We start from the raw sequence: 24,492 nt of genomic DNA on the forward strand, positions 1-24,492 counted from the left end.
GAAAAAAACGTACTATTGTTCAATTTTAATAATATCAAGTAAAGGCAATTTTAAAAGGACATCCAGTTTCACTAGTGGTATAAGTAGGAGTATATTTTTATATACTATTAAGAAGACAATATATAAGTTCATATTGAAAGACAAATTGCCCATAAAACTGTAATTGATTTCAAAAGAATATGGTAGCATTACATTACATATGAAAGGAAAAGGGGGATTTAAAATTTTCAATGTGAAATTTTATTTTCTGATATATATTTTTTTAAGATTTTATTTATTTATTTGACAGACAGAGATCACAAGTAGGCAGAGCACCAGGCAGAGAGAGGGAGAAAGAGGCTCCCCACTGAGTGGAGAGCTCCATGTGGGGCTCAATCCCAGGACCCTGGGATCATGACCTGAGCTGAAGGCAGAGGCTTTAGCCCACTGAGTCACCCAGGCACCCTATTTTCTGATATTTTTAAACAGTTTTGTCATATTGGTGCTATAAATGTTTTTATAATTTAATAAAATTTATTTTTAATTTTTATAATTTAATAACATTTTTGATAGCTTCTAGAAAGTGAGTCTATAACCATCCCATCGGCAGGTACTTAGTTTTTACTTACACTGTTAATTGCCAAAGAGCCTATTTCACACAAATACAGTGGTGAAGATGGAACTGACACTTAATGTCTACTTAATCCACTCAGAAATTTCTGAAAATGTTTGTAGCATTTGCCAGCTTTTTCTTTTTCAAGATTATGACACAGAGAGAGATCACAAGTAGGCAGAGAGACAGGAGGAAGCAGGCTCCCTGCTGAGCAGAGGGCCCTATGTGGGGCTTGATCCCAGGACCCTGAGATCATGACCTGAGCCGAAGGGAGAGGCTTTAACCCACTGAGCCACCCAGACGCCCCAGCACTTGCCAGCTTTTTAAAATGTGATGTTGGTTATGATTTCTTTGCTTATTTCTAATAAAAAATTCACTGTTGACTTATTTTTCTGTTTTTCAGAGCAAACCCCAGATTATATAAGCAATATGCCCCCCCCATCTGCCTCCATCATAGAATAAACGGAGAAAAAAATAACTGCAAGAACTGGAATAAAATACTAGTGATTATTTGGGGATGATATACGTATTTTTATCGTTATGAAAGAATACTTACATTAGTAGCGAGAGTAGTAGTTCTTTAAATGGGGGAAAAAGAAAAGAGGAAAGAGCAAGTAGAAGTTAAAGAACAAAACAGAACAAAGCTGTGCCCTGACGAGAAGACGCCCTGGGAAACCGGCAACCTCAGGCTCCGCCGCCGCCGCACTCCCTCCGCGGGCTCAGTTTCCCTGACCAAGGCCACGGAGGCGACTGCGCATGCGGCGCCGGCCAGGCTTGGGACCCCGGTCCGCTGAGGCGCAGGAACCGCAAGCACTTGCCGCGTGCCTTGTCCCACACGCCCCGCTCTCCCGCCTCAGTGAAACAGGCGAAGCCCCCGCAGGTAGCTTCGCAAAAACTGTGCGTGTACTTTCGGTTACGGTGCTCCGCATCCCCCACCCACGGCGGCATGGCTGTAACATCCGGCAGCTCTCCCGCTTCCAAAGGGAACAGGCAGCTTCCTGAGAAGCCAGACGCAGGCGGACCGCCTGAGGGGAGAGGGAGAGCGCCCGAGAACTTGCGCCCTGACTGCAGCGCCCGCGCCACGTAAGTTCGCTCCTAAACTTGGTTTTGCTCGGCCGTTTCGGCTAACAAGAATAGCTCAGGCCCAAGCGCAGGGTAGCTGGAAGGCGGCGGGAGGCCGGCGCGGGGAGCTTAGCTCCCGCCGCTCAGCTTGTCCGAGGACAGGGGCGCCCGCGGGCGACCCCGGTCGCGCCGCGTCCCAGGAGGCGCCGCAGCCCCTGAGGCGTCACGGGGAGCCGGGCGCGGGAGAAGCACCGGTGCCTGTCGCCTGGGCTGCGGAAGGGGACTGAAGCCTTCCTCGGACAGGATGGAGGCACCTTCCCCTCCCGCCGTCCATCCCCCACGGGGGCGCTGGGTGGCGTCCTCCGTCCTGAGGCGTGTCCTGCCTGCCCCCTGCCGGGCGCCGGGAAAACAGCCTGGATGGCCCTTGTGTCACTGACCGCTGACATCCTGGAAGAGGACTTGTGCGTGTGTACTATTCACATGTAATATTCCGTAGAGACAGCAGTGGTGTGTGGAGTTATTCAATCTCACGCTAATCGATTGTTAAAAATAATCCTAAGGTTTAAGCGTGTTTATCCTGCACTGTTTATAAATGTGTGTTCCATACACAAACTACATCAGAGTATCTTGTAGTATTTGTTGAAAATATGGATTTGGGGGGCATTTTTAACCATCATGCGAGATGATTCTTATAGACCATAACTTTTGTAAACCATTGACTAACTCCGTCTAGTAGAACCATCTCATTCTATTTATTTAATTTGGATTTAGAATCATTTTAGCTTGGATACCTCAGTACTGCTTTGCAGCTAAAAAAATAATAATAATAAACTTTGTAATCCATATATTCCTCCCCAAAGGTTTTAAAAGTATTAAGTCCAAGAAAAGAAATCTGAAATTTGTCCTATAGTACACCAGCAAAACTCTTGCTTTACTCCATATTTTTTAACTCTCTAGCACCTAATGAACTGATTTTTTTTTTTTTTTTGAAGAAAGGGATTTTTATTTAGCCTAGATTTTTGGTAATGTGCACCTGATAGAATGTACTGACACATTAACTCATTGCCTCAGTTGCTAATTACAGAAACAGTAATTAGCTGTTGAAAATTAAAAATAATTCATTGACAGCCTATTCATTGTTTAGTCTATACCATTATGGATGAAAAAGGAATTATTATTTTACCCTTAAGATTGATAAGAAAATCAAGACTTGGGGCACCTGGGTGGTTCAGTTGATTGGGCATCTGCCTTAAGCTGTGTAATGATCCTGAGATCCTGGGTGAGGCCTGCATCACGCTCCCTGCTGAGCAGGGTGTCTGGTTCTCCCTCTCCCTCTGCTCTCCCCCTCCCTCCCTCCCACCCCCTTCTGCTCTCCCACCCCTTCCAGCAAGTAAATCTTAGAAAGGAACAAAATCAATCAAGGCTTACCCAGTCCCTTTTTCAAGGTTTCACAGACAGTAGGTGATTTGAACCTTCTAAGTTGAACCTGATAGCCTAACTCCAGATGCTGTGCTGTCACCCAAGAATGGCTCTGTGCTCCTCCTGCTGCCTCCCCCTGCATCAGTGACCTCCATGTCAGCCCTTTGTGCTGTGCCTCTCTTACCTATTCTTCCTTTTCCTTGTTTGCATCCGTTCTTGTTTCCTTCACACTCACATTGACTCCTGGATGAGAGAAGTGTCACTATTTCTGTCCAAAATGGTCCTTCACGTGCATTTGGAATTCTATCTTTTCTGTCTCCTCAGATACTTACAATGCACCAGCCATGGTTTTAAGTTGTCATACCTGTCATGAATTATTTACTACTCCCAGTGACCCATAATGTAGTTACTATTAATATTACCACCTTATGAGATTACTCACAGAGGCACAAAGAGATTATGTATTCTTTTCATGGTGAAACAGCTAGTAAAGAATGGATCCAGTATAGGAACCCAGGCGGTCATTCTCTAAACACAGCATATCATGGTGCCTTTCTTCAGTTGTCGCTCTTGTTCCTGCTCTAGTTTTATTTCTACTGGAGCTCACCCCCTCTATTACCAATGCCTTCAGGCTGCTTTGTATTATAAGCTGAAAGGCCTGGGTATTTGCCATGCAGTTAATAATTTTTTGTTTCTCACAGGAAATAAATGGACAATGTCTAATTTCACAAAATGTAGAGACAAAATAGAATGTTGAGAAGTGTATGCAAAAGCTTTCTTTATCCTGCAGTTATGCTTGGTTGCTCTTTAGTATTTCATTTAGTATCTCAAATGAGGTAAGAGAGTTGTTGTTACATGTCAACATTAGTCTGTCCTGGATGATACAAGATTGAGCTTAGGTATTGTACAAACTTAAAACAACGGCACAGGAAGCAGATGCTCAGTCATGTGAAGGGAACTCAGCTTTGACTTATGGGCTAAACTTTGGGGCACCTTTGAGCCTGACAGTGTCTTCCACTTGGCGTCCAGGACTGCCTCAGTCACTGTCAAAGAAACACCTCCTTAGGTGGAAAGCTGGAAACAGTGGGAACACCACTGCTCAGCACTGTTGTAGAAAAAATAAAGGGAGAGTCAAAGCTGCATGATTGATCTCTCTCTCTTTGTCTCATGAAGTGCTCTACCCACTGAGAGGAAAATATTCAAACTTTCCCAGATACAGGACTCTGTCAGATCTGGGCAGAATCTTAAACATCCACACTACTGACTCACTTCTCTATAAGCCTATAAACAAAAATAAAACATTATAAAGCATAGAAATGTCCTTTTCTTCCAGTTTAATAAATTCTGGAACCATATCTTTCTCGTCACTATAAAGGTATTTCTATTTTGTTTTAAGAGAGGGCTCCATTCTTTGCCACTCTCCTCTCATGTTACTCAGGTATCCACCCAGACTCTTTTCCCCAACAGTTCACTGTTTTCATCAAGCTCACTGATGACCTCCATTATGTCTCTTTTTCAGGGAGACCATCACTGACTACCCTATGTATGAATTCTACCCTAACACCGCGTATCCCCATTGCTTGCTTATTTCACACCCTGATAATTTTTCTCCAGAAGTATTCATCATCATCTAACATTTCATATATTACATGTATCATACAATATGTATGTATATGTTTATATATATATATAACTTATATATGTAATATATTTTGCTTATTAGAAGTCTTCTCCTAACAGAATAGAGCTCCATGAGGCAGGAATTTATATCTATTTTGTTCATTGCTGGATACAGAGCATCTAGAATAATGCCCAGCATGTGGCAGGTATACAACACATATATAAGTTAAATTAATGATTATTCACAACCTAAGAATATGTTTAGTCCTTCTCTTATGTAAACTCCATATATTTAGTCTTTCTGGTCACTTCCTCCTTCTTGACACCCACACCACCTACCCTTCTGAGACACATAGGCTCTTGGAACTCATTTTATGTATTCACCGTGTGGGAGATAGAAAAACATCCTTGCTGTTTTGATGCATATATTACAACTTCTCATATCTTACTTTACCGATAGATTTTTCTCCTTAGTTGCACATCAATTCAAATGAGCAAATGTTTATGTAGTGCCCAGTAGGTGCTGAGAATTGTGGAGGCCTTACCTTCACTGAACTTAGTGTTAAAAGATTCAAGTGAACCTGACAAAGTATGGGTTGAATGCTTAGCCCGTAATGCTCTCATTCAGGTCTGCACAATTCTATTTAATGTCTATGAGTATATCAGAACTAAATATTTCTAAAAATTTTAACACCTACAAAAAACAGACTTGTATTTTTCTTTTTGACGTTTACCCAGGTGTCCAACGTAAAAACCAAGGAGTCACTTTAGATGCCTCTCTCTCATTTTAATCTTCCAAGTCATCACACATGCTGTCTCTTCTCATATTTAACTCTCTCCTGTTGTCATAGTTACCAAATTGTTTCTTTAGATTTCTTCTTTCAAGCTATATTAGAGCACCTTTCTTTTACTGGACACTATGCCATGCATATGTCTATCATGGCATTTCTCTACTTATGCTGCAATCATGACTATTGCCTGTCTTCTCCAATATACTATAAGCTCTTGAAGTATAATTGTAGTAACTGAACTCTGAGCTGAAGGGATGTGTGATCATCATGATCAATTATCCATGAGATATCCTTAAAGGAAGGTGACCTAGCCTCCTTCCTCCTTTCTTCTTCTGCTGGATAGAAGGGACATGTGATGATAAGTCAACTTGTACCATGAAGTGGCATTGTTAAAAGATGGCTAAGCAAGAAATAAAAGGAAACTTTGCCCCTGATGACTTTGTGAATTATAATCTTTATCTTTGTTGACTTGTGACAAAGGGTAGTATACTTTCAGCTTTTTAAGCGGTGGCTTTCTAGTCTTTTCTGTTATTTGTAGAGGAACCAAAGCCTAGCTGATATAGATTCTAAGGCACTTTGAAGGTTGGAACTCTATCTTACTCATTTTTATATCCCCAGCATTGAACATGGCATCAGGCTCATCAATTATATAATGAATTAGATAATGATTAGGTAATGAATTAGGTAATAAGTTAGACTGGATATCAAAGTTATGCCTTTTATGGGGCACCTGGGTGGCTCAGTGGGTTAAAGCCTCTGCCTTCGGCTCAGGTCATGATCCCAGGGTCCTGGGATGGAGCCCACATCGGGCTCTCTGCTCAGCGGGGAGCCTGCTTCCCCTTCTCCCTCTGCCTGCCTCTCTGCCTACTTGTAATCTCCATCTCTCTGCCAAGTAAATAAATAAAATCTTTTTTTAAAAAAAGAGTTATACCTTTTACAAAATGTAAGATGAACTGAAGTCTCCAGTGACACACACACCCTGTAAATAGAGGGGTTGGTCTGGAAATAGATTGGTGGCTTGATGACTATGCAGGAATAACAGCATCTGTTCAGATCACACTATGTATTATAATGACTTCATACCTAATGAGTCAATAGAGAACCCTGCAGTTTCCCCATCAAGAAACTTACCTATTTGTTAAATGTGTATTTGAGGAAATTAATTCTGACAGGTCAGATTTTGGAGTAGTTAGTGCAGTGAGATTGCTATTCAACTCTTGCTTTTGCCACTGACTGACCATAAAGCCTCTACCAACCTCTAACTTAAATATCTGTACTATCATTACTTCATCTAGTAAGAAAAGATAAAATTCTTTAACTTCCAGGGGTTTTTTTTTTTTAAGGAAAAAAGAGATATATACATATATCTCTTTTTTCCTTAAACATTTTTTTAAAAGATTTTATCTATTTATTTGACAGAGAGATAGAGAGCACAAGTAGGCAGAGTGGCAGGCAGAGAGAAAAGGAGAAGCAGGCTCTCCGCCAGTGCACGGCTTGATCTCAGAACACTGGGATCATGACCTGAGCCAAAGATAGCTGCTTTAACTGACTGAGTTACCCAGGTGCCCCACCTTAAAAAAATTTTTACCAAGGCTTTTTAATGCAGAGGGATTCCTGAGCAAGTACATTATTTTTAGAGAACTAAATCACTGGAGACAAATGATACATATGTGCTGTCATAGATATTGCTAGGGATTATGGGCATGTTAGAAGAGATCTGTGATCTACCGGTGGCAGACTGTATACTTCTCCCTTAAAAATGTACAAAATATAGGAAGTAGATACGCACGTTCCTTGAATAACCATTAAAGATGACTTTGGGATCTTACATTCTACTGAGAGGCTCTTCTGCATTTCAGGTCACCATGGCATCTGGACCCACCATGACAGAACCCATTTGTTTAGTGGAAAACCACGGAGAGCAATTGAATGTGAATCGAAAAGCGTTACAGATTCTTGACAAGATTTCCCAGCCTGTGATGGTGGTAGGCATTGTAGGGCAATATCGGACAGGAAAATCCTACCTGTTGAACCGTCTAGTAGGACAGAACCATGGTGAGTGTTGTCCTGGGACCGGAGCCATTTGCTTGGAACCAGTGATACTGCAGATTGGTCATGCTCCTCTGATGTCGTCTAAAGGAAGAGGCTGACTCTGCCCAATAAAGAAAACTTGTAATATTGACCATCTAATGAACAACCTCAACCCCATTTGTTCATAAAACCTCTTTTCTCCAATAATGAACAGCCATTTTCCACATCCTATTAGAGATCCAACCTGCCTCCCCCAACTAATTCCTCTGGATCCCATCCACTCTTCTCAGAGACTCAGCTTCTACTACTACTTCCTTTCTTTCTCCTGTATCACTCCTGCCAAACCTGTAATGTCATTTCAAGAAGCTTCAAATTAATATTTACCACTTTTGTTAAAAGAGGAAAGGAAGAGAAAAGGGGGAAATCTTTTTTATCCTATATGTCAATAGAGCTACCATTTTATTTTTCTGCTCCATGTCAAGGCAAAATTTTCATAAGTCATAACCTCTTCTCTCTCTGTTTTTAGGCTTTTCAAATATGTGAACTTTAATACATACAGAAGAGTGCCTAAAACACAGTGTACAATTAAATGAATAAAGTGAACACCTGTGTAATCATGGCTTGAGTCAAGAAATAAATCATTGGTGGGACATCTGGGTGGCTCAGTTGGTTAAATATCCAACTCTTGATCTCCACTCAGGTCTTCATCTCAGGATCATGAGTTCAAGCCCTGTGTTGGCTTGAGCCTGAGTAGGCTTTTATTTTAAGCCCTACTTACAATAAAAATTCAAAAAAAAAAAAAAAAAGAAATCATTGTCAACACCCAAAGGCCCAAACCATACCCTCTCACACTCTCACTAGTGCTCACTAGTGTTTTGATTTTCATGATACTTATACCTTTGCTTTTTTAAAATGGTTTTAATGTCTATGTTTGCATTTCTAAAGCATACTTTATTTTGGACTGCTTTTAAAATTGATATAAATGGAATTTAATCAAGTTCTAGTCTCAGATCACAGCTCCAAATGTGAAAATTCATCATTCTTTTCCATTCCTGGTCCCCAGCGTCTATTCCTGGAACTTGTACCTCTCTTCCCACATAAAGGAATTCCACACTTAAAGAATCTTGATGGGGGCAGAGACCTCCATCCATTGAGGGGAGAACCTACTTTACCAGTCTTGCAGTTGGACATGACATGAAGCTTCAACAGTCATATGACCACCTACAACTCTGACTCAGGACATGTGATAGACACACTGGGACAGTGTCCATGCATTGGGCACAGATGGTCTGAGCAGTGTCACGGTAGTGTCATGCAGCCATCAGGGGCTGCAGAGATAGCAATCCTAGCCTCAGGGTTCAGTGTCCTCCCCCAGGCGAGTCAGTGCTGTGGACAGTAGCCAGACACTGGCTCTGTGTGCACCTCCATTAAGGTCCAGTGTCCATTCTGCCACCAGCTGTGTAGCCTCAAACCTGTAATGTGGCTTTCCTGGAAATAAAACAAGGTCCTATTTAAACAAAATCTTTTTCTTTTCAACTTTTTATTTAAGTTCTAGCTAGCATACAGTGCAATATTGGTTTCTGGAGTAGAAGTCAGTGATTCATCATTACATACAACACCCACTGCTCATCACAAGAAGTGCCCTCTTTAATATCCATTTCAATACCCATCACCTATCTAGCCCATCTTTAAGAGTCTCTTATGGTTTCTTTAAGAGTCTCTTATGGTTTGTTTTCCTCTCTCTTTTTTTTTTTCTCCCTCCCATATGTTCACCTGTTTTGTTTCTTTAGACAGATGAGTGAAATTATATAGCATTTGTCTTTCTTTGATTTATTTTACATAGCATAATACATTCTTAGCTTCATCCATGTCCTTGAAAATGGCAAGGAATGAAAGTTTGACTTCTTCGTAGCCCATTCAGATGCCTTTTATTTCTTTGTGTTGTTTAGTTGCTGAATGGCTAAGACTTCCAATACTGTGTTAAATAATAATGGTAAGAGTGCACATCCTTGTCTTATTCCTGACTATAGGGGAAAGGCTCTCAGTTTTTCCCTATCAAGGGATGATATTAGCTGTGGGTCTTTCATCTATGGCCTTTACGATGTTGAAGTGAGGGTTTTTATCAAGAAAGGACACTGTATTTTGTCGAACGCTTTTTTTTTTCTTTTGCATCTATTAACAGGATCATATGGTTCTTATCCTTTCTTTTATTAATGTGGTGTATCACATCAGTTGATTTGTGAATATTGAACCAGCCCTGAAGCCCAGGAATAAATCCCATTTGGTCATGGTGAATAATTCTTTTAATGTACTCTTGAATTCAATTTGCTAGTGTAATGTTGAAAATTTTTACATCCATGTTCATCAGGGATATTGGCTTGTAATTTTCCTTTTTAGTGGGGTCTTTGTCTGGTTTTGGAATCAAGGTAATGCTGATTACCTGGTAGAATGAGTTTGGAAGTTTTCTTAAATGGAATTAAATTTTATGTATTTTTTGATGTCTTCTTTTGCTCAACAAGAAGTTTTTAAGATTCATCCATTTTTTGTATGTACCTATAATTTATTTCAAGGCATTATAGTAACTTTTATCTTTTTTTTTTTAAAGATTTTATTTATTTATTTGACAGACAGAGATCACAATTAGGCAGAGAGGCAGGCAAAGAGAGAGAGAGGAGGAAGCAGGCTCCCTGCTAAGCAGAGAGCCCGATGCGGGGCTCGATCCCAGGATCCTGGGATCATGACCTGAGCCGAAGGCAGAAGCTTTAACCCACTGAGCCACCCAGGTGCCCCGTAACTTTTATCTTTTATGAACAAAATTGTCTTAGATATTCTTGTAATTTTATCCTGATGTATATATACACAAACTTCTCATATACTATATCGTGAAGTGGAATTTCTATGTCACAGAGTATGTGTTTCTTTAGGACTTCCAGATAATATCGATGTCTTTTTCAACTCTCTGTTCAAGTTACATGTTTATTAGCAGGAATTAAGAATTCTCACATCCAAAGAAAAATTTTTGACTTTTACTGTTATGATGACTACTTGGTTCTATGCCATGTGCCTCACTATAAATAAGGTTGAGTACCCTTTCACATATTATTTGCCCTTTGTAATTCCTATTTTGTTAAATGCCTGTTGAAGTCTTTTTAAAATTTGTAATTGGATTGTCTTGTTTAGTTCCTACTGATTTTTAGGAGAACCTGCCTCTGGCCCCATTAATCATTAGTCATTTATTTCTATGTAGACCATGCAGCCCTGGTTTTCCAAATATCTTACCTCCTCTCTGGCTCAGCAGCAGTAGGTGCTGAACTTCAGTCCACTAAACTCTAACCATCCCCATACATCCATGTTGCTTTCTTCTCTTCTCTTACAGGCTTCCTCCTGGGTTCCACAGTGAGGTCTAAAACCAAAGGTATTTGGATGTGGTGTGTACCCCACCCCTCCAAGCTGAACCACACCCTGGTCCTTCTGGACACTGAAGGTCTAGGTAATATAGAAAAGGTAAGGCAAAGTCATTGGGGAATCTTGACTCTACTTTTCATTTGCTACCTCAATTCAGTTTCTGTTACCTGTTCTGAAAAACTCTAAACCCAAGTATGAAAATGAGAATATAAAATTAAAAAATTAAAAATAAAATAAAAAATAAATAAAATAAAAATAAAATAAAATAAAAAAAATTAAAAAATTAAAAAAAAAAAGTAAAAGAAGTAGGGGATGTGAAATAGGGTTATTTAAATCTTCTTCAGATGAAGTTTAGCTATGCCAGGAGCATTCATGAAAGGTTTTAGTTCAAGTCTCTGGTTTTAGAGATTACTTCTTCTCTGATTTATATAAGAGAATGACCTTGACCCACTGAAATTATCTTACCTGATATAATCTTACATATTTTCTCTTTATACTATTAAGTGCAACAAATTGTTTCTCCTTATTTTACATTACTCTGAGCCTATATTCAAAGTAGCATTGGTAAATATCTGGCTTCCATAAATGTGGGGAGAAAGTATTCAAAGATTCTGTGCTCAGCTTTAAAGCTCTTAACAGTAAATTCAGTATAAAAGCAAAATGATTCTCTTTTTTTTTTTTAAAGATTTTATTTATTTATTTGACAGAGAGAGATCACAAGTAGGCAGAGAGGCAGGCAGAGAGAGTGAGAGGGAAGCAGGCTCCCTTCAGAGCAGAGAGCCGGACGTGGGACTCGATCCCAGGACCCTGAGATCATGACCCGAGCCAAAGGCAGCGGCTTAAACCACTGAGCCACCCAGGCAAACGATTGTTATTTGGCCCAAATCCTGCTTTAAAAAAAAAAAAAAAACAAAAAAGGCAATCTCATTTGGATACTTTCAGGGACAATAAGGACTTGGGGAAATAGTTTTTTTTTTCCCAAAAATATGAAAAAATTTTCTCGTCTTCCAGATCAAATCTGATAAGCATAGACTCTAGATACTGCATTTGTACAAGGCAGCAGGATACACTGTGCTGTAAACTGCTGATGACAGCAGAACCAGTGGCTGACACTAAAATTGTGAAATGCTTTGAGATGTCTGACTCGATTTTCCTGGTCTTCAAAGAATTTCAGGTCTTTCCCTGAATCTTGGTTCCAATTTTGCCCTCCATATCCAAGACCCCATAATGACCCCATAGTCACTTCTTGCTCTGAAGTTGCACGATTCTTTTTTCCATGTGAAAAATTATAAGCTTGGTTGCCTTTATCTGTCCCCTCTTAAGTCATCATAAGTACAGTAATTTTTGCATCCATACAGCCAAATGCAGTGTCTGGCATTTTGTAGGTGCCTAAAGAGTAAAAAGAGTAAAGAGTTGTTGAATTTTTTTTGAATAGCATTTGTGTTGCAAATATAGATAATATGAAGAAAAATTTGATAGAGGAATAATTGCTCACATTATTGTATGTCTGCTGTATTCTAGGGACTGCATTAGACATTTTATCCATATTGACAATGTCACTTACTTCTTTTAATAGCTAAGATACTGAGGCCCTGAGAGGGTACTATGTTAACACTAAAAATGAGGTTGAATTTATTATTGTCTTCAAAACTTGTGTTCTTTGTCTTGAGATTTCAGCAATATATAGTAGCAAAATAATAAATGAAAAACTGAATGAATGAATAAATGAATGGGTGAATAAATAGCAGCCTTCTAAGTCCCTTGTGTAATGTGCTTTCTAGGTCGACCCCAAGAATGACTCATGGATCTTTGCCCTGACTGTGCTTCTGAGCAGCACCTTGATCTACAACAGCATGGGCACCATCAACCACCAGGCCCTGGAGCAGCTGCAGTATCCTTTCAGCGACCAAACCACCAAATTTCATTGAGTTTACAGGAACTGCTTTCTCAACTGAGACTGTCATCTTTTCTGTGACTTAATTGTCATGGTTGCAGAAGGGAATAAGAGGGACCCAGAATAAAAATTAGTGCTTATAAAATTTATTTCTATCTGAGATCTGGAAATTGTGATGTAAAGTACTTGTTCCTTAGCTAATTTCCTAGCTATGTGACTGAACTATCACAGCTAATCAGGGCGAAGTCATCCTCAAAGTTCAGTGGGGTAGACGACTCTGCCAACTTTGTGAGTTTCTTTCCAGATTTCATTTGGGCTCTACGAGATTTCACACTGGAAATGAAGATAAATGGACTCTTCATAACTGAAGATGAGTACCTGGAGGATGCCTTGAAGCTGCTTCCAGGTCTCAGAGTATGGCTTAAATGGTGGCAGGTTTTTTAATGATAGGATCAACTGAGCCCTGTCATTCAGCATTTGACATAAATGTTTATTTGAATTTGGATTGAAGCCAGTGCTAATGGTGATTGGGCTTTGTGGGTTATTATTACTTTAAAGTCTTTAGCAATTGGAGCTTAAGCTCATTAAAAAAATTCGGGGACCACTATTAGATCAGATAATTTAATGCTAATTAATACCATGAAAAAAAAATTTCCAGATTTCAATCAGTGCTATAACTTCTTTTTTTTTTAACATGGTTATAAATGTCATTTTTAAATAAGATTTTATTTATTTATTTGACAGAGAGAGATCACCAGTAGGCAGAGAGGCAGGCAGAGAGAGAGAGAGAGGGAAGCAGGCTCCCTGCTGAGCAGAGAACCCGATGCGGGACTCAAACCCAGGACCCTGAGATCATGACCTGAGCCGAAGGCAGCAGCTTAACCCACTGAGCCACCCAGATGCCCCAGTGCTATAGGTTCTTGAGGTCCACATACTTTTGTGCCTTGTTAAGTGTTCTTCCTTTTCTTTATTGGAAAAAAAAAATAGTTCATCAGATTGGAAATTGCTAAACAAAATCACATTGAAATCAATTACTTATTTTTAAAATGTATTTCAATAGTAATAGTAATATAGTAATCAAAATGGTAGAATAGTATATTTTAATAGTATTAGCTGATTAATAGATTATCTGATCTAATTTATCTGATTAATAGATTATCTGATCTAACATTTGGGCCTGAATTTCTTTAGTGAGCTTAAGCTCCAATTGCTAGAGTTTTTAAAGTAATAAATAAAGTTACAATATTTAGTAAGTATATAATACTAGTACCTATAGAGTTATATTCTCCACAGAAAGGACATTTGCAAACTAAAAGGTCCAGAAAAAATGTTGACATATCTTTCCTGTAAAGCTGTCAGACCTTCATGTTACCTTCCTTATAACATCATCCTTTTCACTTTGTAGCCTTACACAATATTCTGTTTTTATATTATAAATTTGTTACAAATATTTAGCAAAGTGGATAATAGAAGACATCTATAGGGATAGGGAACATCCATTTTTATTTATTCATTGAACAGCTGATATGTGCTACAGATTGCTCTGTAAGGTCCTCTGAAGTCTGAATTGATCTGATATAGGGAAATGATGAGGTCTCAAATTACATTTAGATTAAAGTATACTTTAGAGATTTCAGTTAAAGGAATCTCTAAACATATTTATGGTGTGACATATTTTTGGCTTATGCTTATAAAATTTTTTCTTTATTGATCTGGATGTCATCTGTTTTCTTCCTGACATTTTCCCCAGCAAAGTGTTACCCTTTTGCTCTGGCGTCACTGTAAGGCCCATATTTCATTTTTGACATGGAGAAATACTTCTGACCTCTTTTTAAATTATAGTTGACACATAGTGTTGCATTAGTTACAGGTGTAGAAAATAGTGATTTGACAACTCTGTACATTATGCTGTGCTTACCACAAGTGTAGCTACCATCTGTCACCAAACAACACTGTAACAATATCATTGACTATATTCCATTCTATACCTTTCATCCTCTGACTTCATTCCTTAACTGGAAGGCTGTACCTCCCACTCCCCTTCACCCATTTTGCTCGTCCCCAACCACCATCCTTTCTGCAACCACCAGTTTGTTCTCTGTATTTATGGCCCTCTGACTTTTTTTCTTAGACACTCAATAAACATCAGATACTTAATCCTTGGGACCCCATAAAAATGCTAGGGAAACTAGCATAAGTTTATTCACTTGTGCTGAATGCCTCCCATTCCTCTCCTGAAGTACTTCCCTGACTCTTAGCTCTGTTCAGAAAGGAATGGTAAATTGGCATAATTTCGATTTACAAAGCTCATGATTAGAATAAAGGAAATTCACAGGCACAGGAATTGCCATAATACAAAGATGCCTGGAAATGAAAGTTCTGACTCCCTTACCTAAAGACCACATTTCAGTGATCAGTTTTTTTCCATTTTTGCAGGCACAAATCCCAAAATCCAGAATTCCAACATGCCCAGAGAGTGTATCAGGCAGTTCTTTCCAAAACGGAAGTGCTTCGTCTTTGACCGGCCTACAAGTGACAGAAATCTCTTACTCCATCTTGAGGAGGTGTCAGAAGACAAGCTAGACAGTACTTTCCAGGAGCAATCAAAGAAATTCTGTACCTATATTTTCAATCATACAAAGACCAAGACCCTAAGAGAGGGAATCACTGTCACTGGGAGCCGTGAGTCACCTTTGTCCCAAAGCATGTCTCTGTGTCAGTGTGTGGTGGAGCTTTGATGAGAGCCTGGATTTGTCAGTAATTTTGTTTACATCTGTGTGTAACTATGGAGAAGAAGATGTTCATGGCCTCTCCTACTCATTAAAGTCTCCCTGAGGGTCTGCTGAGACCTGATATATCTCAGGAACCTAAGCCACTAATCCTAAGAAGACAAGATGGCATTAAAGAGAGGACATCTGTATATTGAGAAATCCTATGGGATAACTTCTTGTCTTGAAGGAGATAGCAGGTTATTTTGTAAATTCACATGAGTCAGGTCATAAATAGCAAGCTTTGAGTTCCTGCAAGACCACTGAGAAACAGAATTATGTGTCATCTTATGTGCAAGGCAGGCTTCATGGGCATGTAACTTACGCAGTCCTATAGTATCCTGTGTGGAGATGGGCCCATACTTGCTTTAAGATTCTCTATCCCTGTTTTGAATTCTCAATCATGTTCAACTAGGAGTTCACATTTTTATTTTGTACCGGGGCACACACATTATGCAGCTGGTCTTGTTTGTGTCTATTACTTCACCTATGTAATCTCTTCCTTTTCATTCTCATGAATGGGAAACCATTTTTCCAGTACACAGGTGCATATTGTATAATTGGTCATTTAAATTGTGCTGTGACAAAATGGAGAACAATCAAAGAAAGAATAGGAAAACAATAAGGCTGTTAGAAAGAAATAGATTCCCAGAAGGAGAATATAAAACTTCCTTGTAAATAAGGTGGGGCTTTTTGTGATCTTACAATGATGCTTCATAAAAACTATAAGCCACTGAGTGAGACCTTGGTATTTCTGCTCAAATTCCCTGGCTTATATAGGGCTGGGGACTCTGTTGATAACCTATATGGATGCCATCCATCATGAAGCAGTTCCTTGCTTGGAGAACGTGGTGACAACTCTGGCTCAGATTGAGAATCCGGTGGCAGTGCAGAAGGCAGCTGACCGCTACAGAGAACAGATGGCCCAACGAGTGAGGCTCCCCACAGACACGCTTCGGGAGCTGTTGGATGTACATACAGACTGTGAAAGGGAAGCCATTGCAGTGTTCATGGAGTACTCCTTCAAAGATGACAAGCGGGAGTTCCAGAAAAAACTCATGGTAATTGTCTTAGCATTTAGCACTCCTGATTTCTCTCCTTCAGAAATCATGCTTAGAGACTATATATTTTTTATCAAATAGTTCATCTCTTTATCCTGGTTAAAGGAGCCTGGATTGGGGCATCTGGGTGGCTCAGTAGGTTAAGCCTCTACCTTTAGCTTGGGTCATGAGCTCAGGGTCCAGAGATTAAGCCCCACTTCGGGCTCTCTACTCAGCGGGGAGCCTGCTTCCCCCTCTCTCTCTACCTGCCTCTCTTCCTACTTGTGATTTCTATCAAATAAATAAATAAAATCTTTAAAAAAATAAATAAATAAAGGAGCCTGGATTATTGTGAGATAGAGCTATACAGGCTATAGATTACCCTTTTACTATAACATAGATATTTTATTAATTTTCTGCTGCATTAAAAATTGCCATGAGGGGTACCTGGGTGGCTCAGTTGGTTAATCATCTGCCTTCGGCTCAGGTCATAATCCCAGGGTCCTGGGATCAAGCCTCACATCAGGCTCCCTGCTTAGCAGGGAGCTTACTTCTCCATCTCCCTCTGCCACTCCCCCTTTTTGAGCTATCTCACTCTCCTCTGAGGAAACTCTACTTCCAGGCACAATTCAACTTGCTCTTTTTCATTGTTGATGGTTGGGTCACTGTTAGTCATACTACAGCAGAAGTAAAATTGGAGTTTATATCTTACAGCCCCATCATTTTATAGATGATAAGCCTGAATCCAAGAGAGTTAATGGGCTTTTGACAAGAAACAAAGAGAATCAATCAGAACTAGGACTAAAAGTCTCTGGGGATGCTGGGGTGGCTCAGTTGGTTGAGTGTCTGACTCTTGATTTCAGCTTAGGTAATGATTTCAGGGTTGAGGAACTGAGCTCCCCATAGGGCTCTGTGTTCAGCAGGGAGCCTGCTAGAGATTCTTTCTCTCTCCTTCTCCTTCTGCCCCTTCTCCAACTTGCATGCTTATTCTTTCTCTCTCTATCTCTCAAATAAATAAATTTTAAAAAGAAAGAAAGAGAGAAAGAAATGAACGAACTAGGACTAAAAGTCTCTTGGCTCCTGGTCCATTCCATGTTCCAGTCTACTCATAGGTGATTATGATGCTTTTCCTAAGAGGATGACATTAGACTTTCCCTCCTAACAGCTTCTTTCTAATTGATTTCTCCATAATTTCCCTGGCAGGAGACCATAGAGGAAATAAAGGAAGATTTCTTGCTGCAGAATGAAGATGCATCTGTCCAATATTGCCAGGCACAGCTTAAGCAACTTTCAGAGCCCTTGATGAAAAGTATTTCAAGAGGAACTTTCTGTGTTCCTGGAGGATATCATCTTTACTTAGAGAAAAAGGAAAAGATTGAACGGGACTATAACCAAGTGCCCAGGAAAGGGGTTAAGGTGAGGAATAAAGAGAAAGGGGTGGTTGTCAAAATCCTAGAGTCAAAGAGTGTTGCTTTTTCTGAAAATGTAAGATCACAGCACCATTTTAAGGGAGAAAGCAGAGCATGGCCACATCTCCACCCTTTTAGTTTTTATCCACAATTAGTTATATGTTGTTGAAGAGATTAGAAATATTTCCTCCCAAGAAATGGTGTAGAATTGGGAATTCTGGATTAAAGAGAACAATTTTTCTGTATCAAACAATGTGATAATTTCTTTGCTGAGTATAGAGGATACAAAGAGTAAAGATAACAATCTTTGTTCCAAGATGTCTTCTTTATTTGAAGACAAATAATTGGGCAATTGTATGATTATCATACATTCATGAACAGATAGTGAAAATAATGGTAATGATTATGATGACAATAGCAATGATTTTAATAAGGCTAACATATACCATGCATATAGTAAGTAACCCATAGATAGGTACTTTCGTTGGACTGTGAATTTAATGCTTAGAATATTATTATAATTTAGATACTATAGTTATGCAGTCAAGAAATGTGTTGTACAAGAAGTAAACAAGTTGTCCAAAGTCTTACTACCAGCAAGTGGGAGAGCTGGTAGGGCAGCTCAGAGTAATTGGCTATCTTCAAAACTGGAAATGTGGCTTGGCAAAGCACCCTGTAAGAGGAGTAAGAGATGTAAGATGCAAGTATCCATAAATGTTATCCTAGTTAAGAAAGGGTAGATAAGCATCCTTCCTGTCAGAAAAGAGATTGAGCAAATGTTTGAGAAAGCAGGGGTCCCTGTTTATACATGTACTGAAGTCTGGTTGGCTGTACCTGGGGTAGATAGTGGAAGGCCTCCCTGGAGAGAAAGATGGAGTGCTAGGAAGGAGGCCACAATAGAAGGTTTCAGGTATCCCAAAAGAACTCAGAATTTATATTGGACCCATGGAAGGAAAGTTAATAAAGGATATCTTAAGCAAATACAAAACTTACAAGGCCAGATTTATGACTTCATAGAATGATAATTTCCCTAAAAAGAAAAGATCTTTGTTACATGACATGTCTCTCCTTGTTTCTTTAGGCAAATGAAGTTCTCCAGCACTTCTTACAGAACCAGGTGGCAGTAGAGAACTCCATCCTGCAGGGAGATGTTGTCCTCACCTATCAGGAGAAGGCCCTAGCAGGTACAGGTGCAGGGTTGAGCTCATAGCAGAGTGGGTAGGTTTCTGCACTAACTTCAGACAGAGATGAGAGCAAAACCTTCCTGAAACAAAGAGCTTCCTCTCTTTCTGTGAAACAGCACTGCTAAATATAACAATCGGAGCTGGCTTTTTAAATCTGGCAGCCAAGGAAGGTCATCTCGATCGCATTCTGAAATGTGCTCTTGGTAACCCACATAGTTCAGAGGTTTCTCAGCTACCTTTTCAGAGTCAGTTTGGTATCTCTACTGAGGAGGTGAGAATCGGATCTGACTTTTGTTTTCTTCTCTCTCTAAAACATTTCTGGAACAGCTGAGTCAGCTTTGAAGGAGGCAGCTGAGAAGGAAGTGGAGCTTCTAAGTCAGAAATACCAGGAGCAACAGCAAAAACTGGAGGCTCAAGAGAGAAGCTTCAAGGAAAATATAGAGCAACTGAGAGATAAGTTGGAGAGAGAAAGAGAAAGCCTTCAGGTGGAGCAGGAAAAAATGTTGAATCACAAGCTGAAGGTATGTCTGCACAGAGCCTGGGCAGTGCCCATTGGACAATGCTATGGTTCCTCAGGAGAAGGGCCAAAACTAATAAAAATTATGATCCCAAGGAGAACCATAAAGACATGATTCATTGAAACCTCAGCTCCATCTGGACCCTGCTGGGGCCCTTAAACCCACAAACTCCAGTGCCTTATGTAGCGTGAGAATTTGTCGTGTGCATTTAACATCCCTGAGGCCACTGGGCTGCTCTTTGTGGTGATTGTTAGGGTGATCTCATTGGCCCCAGTTAAATAGGGCCTTAGTCCACTAGTCCTTAGGATTCTTGATTGAACCATCAAACAGACCCGTAAGAACTCCATCTTGTCTTTAAAGTATCAGATTAGACTTGAAATACAGGATTCCAAAAGCTCTAAAATGTATTACATTTGTTTCTAGATATGTGTGAGTTATCCTACAAAGCACAGAGGAAAATTAATTCTTCAGCTCAACCAGGCACTTGATAAGCAGCAATCTAGAGGGGGGCAGCAGTTTCCATTATCTGTTAGACGTGTTGTTCATGCTGCCTCGGTGGGACTGAGAAATAATTAGAATTAATCCTACATCACTCTGAAGGGCATCCTCAGTGCTGGAACTCCTCTTAAGAGGATAGTTCTCAGGTCTGACCTAGACTGACCCCACTCCCCTCGTAGTGAGGTGGTGTTGAGCGACTCCTGGGAAGGTGTAAACCATGGATACTCCCACTCTCCAGGAAAGACCCATCGAAGAGCACTCTCAGGTGATCGAACAGTAGACACTGTGCTTCAGAGCTGAAACTGTTGAACTCAAAACCCTTACTTTTGGTAATAGAGGATTTTCAAAAGTGGACTCCTTCTCTTTTATAGATCCAAGAAGAACTTCTTAATGAAGGATTTCTACAGAAATCTGAGGACTTGCTTACAGAGATACAGCTACTAAAAAAAGAGATTGCAGCGGATAATGAAAATAAATATTCATTGGATCTATGGATCTTTGATTTGATTGGTAAAGTATTAGGTGAAGAAATGCCAAATCCTAGTGAGTTACCTGGTGTGGGGATGAAGATTGTGGGCTCAAAATGACATAGGCCCAGAATTCCTTGAGGGATTTCTGTGATGCTCTGACTTACTTTGGAAGCATGTGTCATATTAGTTTCTTTAACATAAGTTTAAAGATAAACTGTGATTATTAATGATTACTAAGATATGACATACAAAAGTCAGACTTAATTTTGATCAAATTAAGGAAATAGTAAACAAGATTGTAAAAGAGAAGTGTAAGAAAAGGCCAGATTTGCAGTTGCAGCTAAACAAAATACTGCAAAATAAAATCATCAGACCTGATTGTTGCTTTCTTCTCTCTAAGGTGCGAAGCAGGCTAAGGAAGAGGCAGCTGGGAAGAAACTGGAGCTGCTAAGACAGAAATACAAGGGGCAACAGCAAAAACTGGAGATTCAAGAGAGAAGCTTTAAGGAAAACTTAGCCCAACTGAGAGAGAAGTTGGAAAGAGAAAGTGAAAACTTTCAGGGGGAACAGGAAAAAAGGTTGAAGCACAAGCTAACGGTAAATCTGCACAGAGCCTGGGCAATGCCCAAGGGACAATGCTGTGGTTCCTCAGGAGAAGGACCAAAACTAATAAAAACCATCACCCTGTGGGGAATCATAAAGACATATGATTCACTTAATGCCTCAGATCCATCTGGATCCTGCTGAGGTCCTTAAATCCACAAGACTCTAACCTTTTCTATAGTGTTAGTCTTTGAGGTAAACAAATGACACCCCCAGATTGCTAGGCTGCTGTTTGTAGTGACTGTGGTATGCTTTCATAATGCCTGGAGTGAGTAGGACATTAGTCCTATAATCCTTAGGATACTAGTACAACCGTCAGATATATCTAAAATCGATCCTCTGGGTTTTTGTTTGTTTGTTTGTTTTGTTTGATTTTGATCCTCTGGGTTTTGTGTATCAGATTATGCTTGATGGGAAATACAAAATCCAGAAAGCCCTATAACTTGCTGCATTTGTTTCCAGATCTGTGTGAATTACTCTGTAAACTATAAGGAAACAGTATTCCTTATTTCAACATGCAACCTGATAGCCTGTTTTCTACACATTGTTAGCAATTCCCATTTTTGTAGATGGCAACCATGCTGCCTGAAGTAGAACTAAGAATTAATTAGAATCAAACCTACATTCTCTCCCAAAAGGCATCATTAGAACTGGAACACATGTCTGTGATAGTTCTCAGTCTTGACTTAGCCCCAACATCTCCCCACCCTCAGCAAGATGATCCCGAGCAAATCATAGGAAGTTATAAGCCACAGATAGTCTTACCATAAGGGTCAGAACATGGAAATACTGAAAAATTCCATAAAAGAACACTACAACAATAAAGAAGTAGATGGATATGCTTAGCTTAGCTACCAGTGTTAAATACAAAACCCAACTTGATAACTAGGTATTTTCAAAAGTGAACTCTCCCTTTTGTAAGTCTAAGATAAAATGCATATTAAAGGATTTAAAATTCTCAGATTACAAACAAAATAGACTCAAAATTCCTGTTAGGAAATTATAAAATGAGGCTTCTTTTGTTATGCTGTGACTCATTTTTGAGATATAGGTGTCATGTTAATTTCATTTAACAAAAGTTTAAAAAGTGATTACCTAAATATAGGAAGGTCTTACACAGAAAAGACAAACTTACTATTGATTAAATTAACTTGAACAAGTGAGAAGCAGGTTAAAAGATACAGTGGAAAAAAAGACCAAATTTGCAGTAACATCAAACGATATGATACTGCAGAATAAAATTATCATGAAGTATGTAAAATTTATATGAAGAAAATTTTTAAGTGCCATATAAGACACATTGACAGAAATTAAAATGTCAATGTTATTTTACCTAATATGTGCATTTAATTTGATCCAAAACATATATCAAACATAATTTTTCAGAAAGTAGAAAAATTAATTCTAAAGTTTTTATGGAATGGGGCGCCTGGGTGGCTCAGTGGGTTAAACCCTCTGCCTTCAGCCCAGGTCATGGTCCCAGGGTCCTGGGATCGAGCCCCATATTGGTCTCTCTGCGCAGCAGGGAGCCTGCTTCCTCCTCTCTCTCTCTCTGCCTGCCTCTCTGCCTACTTGTGATCTCTCTCTCTGTCTGTCAAGTAAATAAATAAAATCTTTAAAAAAATAAAGTTTTTATGGAAAGCCGCAAACAAAAATATCTAGTGCAATCCTGAAAAAGAGACAAATGAAAGGGAACTAGCTTTAGCCACATGTCAAAACACCCCAACAATTACACTGTGGTACTAACATCTCAATATTGTAACAACCACAAAACAGACTTTTAAAAATCAGTGCAAAGTCATGAGAAAATTGAACAGATGATAATTTAGGTGTATTCTTTTGTGAAGGAACATGGAATATTTAGCAAATGGTGTTTGAACTATAGGTAGCCAACTGAAAAAGAAAAGTTGAGGTCTCATTTGCAAGTAAATTTCCGATGGTTCAAAGATATAAACATGAAAAACTATACCATAAAATTAAATAATAGGGGCAGTTTAAAAAATAATATTGAAGTAGGTAGAACTTTTCTAAGTATGACATAATGGAAATGAATAAAATATATTTTGCTATTTCTCTTTGAGTGTAGTTGACACACAATATTACAGTAGTTTCAATTATATCATGATTTCTCAAGTTTATTTTTTTTGAAGATTTTATTTATTTGAGAGCAAGAGAGAGAACAAGAAGGGGAGGATCAGAGGGAGAAGCAGACTCCCTGCTGAGCAGAGAGTCCGATGCAAGGCTCAATCCCAGGACTCCAGGATCATGACCTGATCTGAAGGCAGTTACTTAACCAACTGAGCCACCCAGGCATCCATGATTTCTCAAGTCTATACATTGTGCTATACTCACCACAAGACTAGCAAGCATCCGTCACCATACATTGCTATTAAAATATCATGGACTATATTCCCTGTGCTGTGCCTTTAATTCCCTTGACTTATTCATTCCATAACTGGAAGCTTGTATCTCCCACTCTTCACCCATTTTGTCCAATCCCCACCCCCTTCACTCTGGTAACTGTCAGTTTATTTTCTGTATTTTACAGATCTAGTTCTGCTTTTTGTTTGTTTATTCATCTGTTTTTTTAGATTTTACTTAGGAGTGAAATAAAATCAAAACCCCCTTGAGATATTACCTCACACCTGTCAGAATGACTAGAATCAAAAAGACGAGAAATAACAAGTGTTGGCAAGGATGTAGAGAAGAAAGAACTCTCATACACTGTTGGTGGGAATGTAAATTGCTACAACTATTATGGAAACAATATGGAGGTTCCTTAAAAAATTAAGAATAGGAACACCATATAATCCAATAATTCCACTTCAGAGTATTTACCCAAAGAAAACAAAAACACTTGCAGCATTATTTACAATAGTAAAGATATGGAAGCAATCTAAGTGTCCATTGATAGATGAATGGTAAGGAAGTTGTGGTATACATATACGATGGCATATTACATAGCCATTAAAAAGGATGAAATAGCGCCATTTGAGACAACCTGGATAGACCTAGACAGTATTATGCTAAGTGAAATAAGTCAGACTAAGATAAAAGAAAATACTGATAAATTTGACTATCAGCTATCTAAGAAAAAAATGTTCTTCATAGAAAGCCATAAGCATATATATTGGCTTATTGGATTTAAATAAAACAAATAAAAAGTAAAAAAGAAAAACAAGAGCAAA

At 39.2% G+C, this 24,492-nt stretch overlaps 1 protein-coding gene across 1 annotated transcript in view; it reads left to right on the forward strand.

Moving 5' to 3' along the window:
* The first annotated feature begins 1,564 nt into the window (after window positions 1-1,564).
* The window catches only part of LOC123954166 (guanylate-binding protein 4-like), a 28,009-nt gene continuing 5,081 nt past the window's right edge, over window positions 1,565-24,492 (forward strand). The window contains exons 1-12 of the mRNA XM_046025035.1: window positions 1,565-1,675; window positions 7,344-7,539; window positions 10,892-11,019; window positions 12,702-12,811; window positions 13,024-13,220; window positions 15,251-15,496; window positions 16,363-16,643; window positions 17,826-18,038; window positions 19,113-19,215; window positions 19,543-19,736; window positions 20,603-20,741; window positions 21,102-21,298. Of these exons, the coding sequence (XP_045880991.1) occupies window positions 7,350-7,539; window positions 10,892-11,019; window positions 12,702-12,811; window positions 13,024-13,220; window positions 15,251-15,496; window positions 16,363-16,643; window positions 17,826-18,038; window positions 19,113-19,215; window positions 19,543-19,736; window positions 20,603-20,741; window positions 21,102-21,298 (1,998 nt within the window). The 5' untranslated portion in view covers window positions 1,565-1,675; window positions 7,344-7,349. The remainder of the gene's footprint in view (window positions 1,676-7,343; window positions 7,540-10,891; window positions 11,020-12,701; window positions 12,812-13,023; window positions 13,221-15,250; window positions 15,497-16,362; window positions 16,644-17,825; window positions 18,039-19,112; window positions 19,216-19,542; window positions 19,737-20,602; window positions 20,742-21,101; window positions 21,299-24,492) is intronic.

The sequence above is a fragment of the Meles meles genome, chromosome 1 (genome assembly GCF_922984935.1).
Source record: "Meles meles chromosome 1, mMelMel3.1 paternal haplotype, whole genome shotgun sequence".
Classification (NCBI taxonomy): domain Eukaryota; kingdom Metazoa; phylum Chordata; class Mammalia; order Carnivora; family Mustelidae; genus Meles; species Meles meles.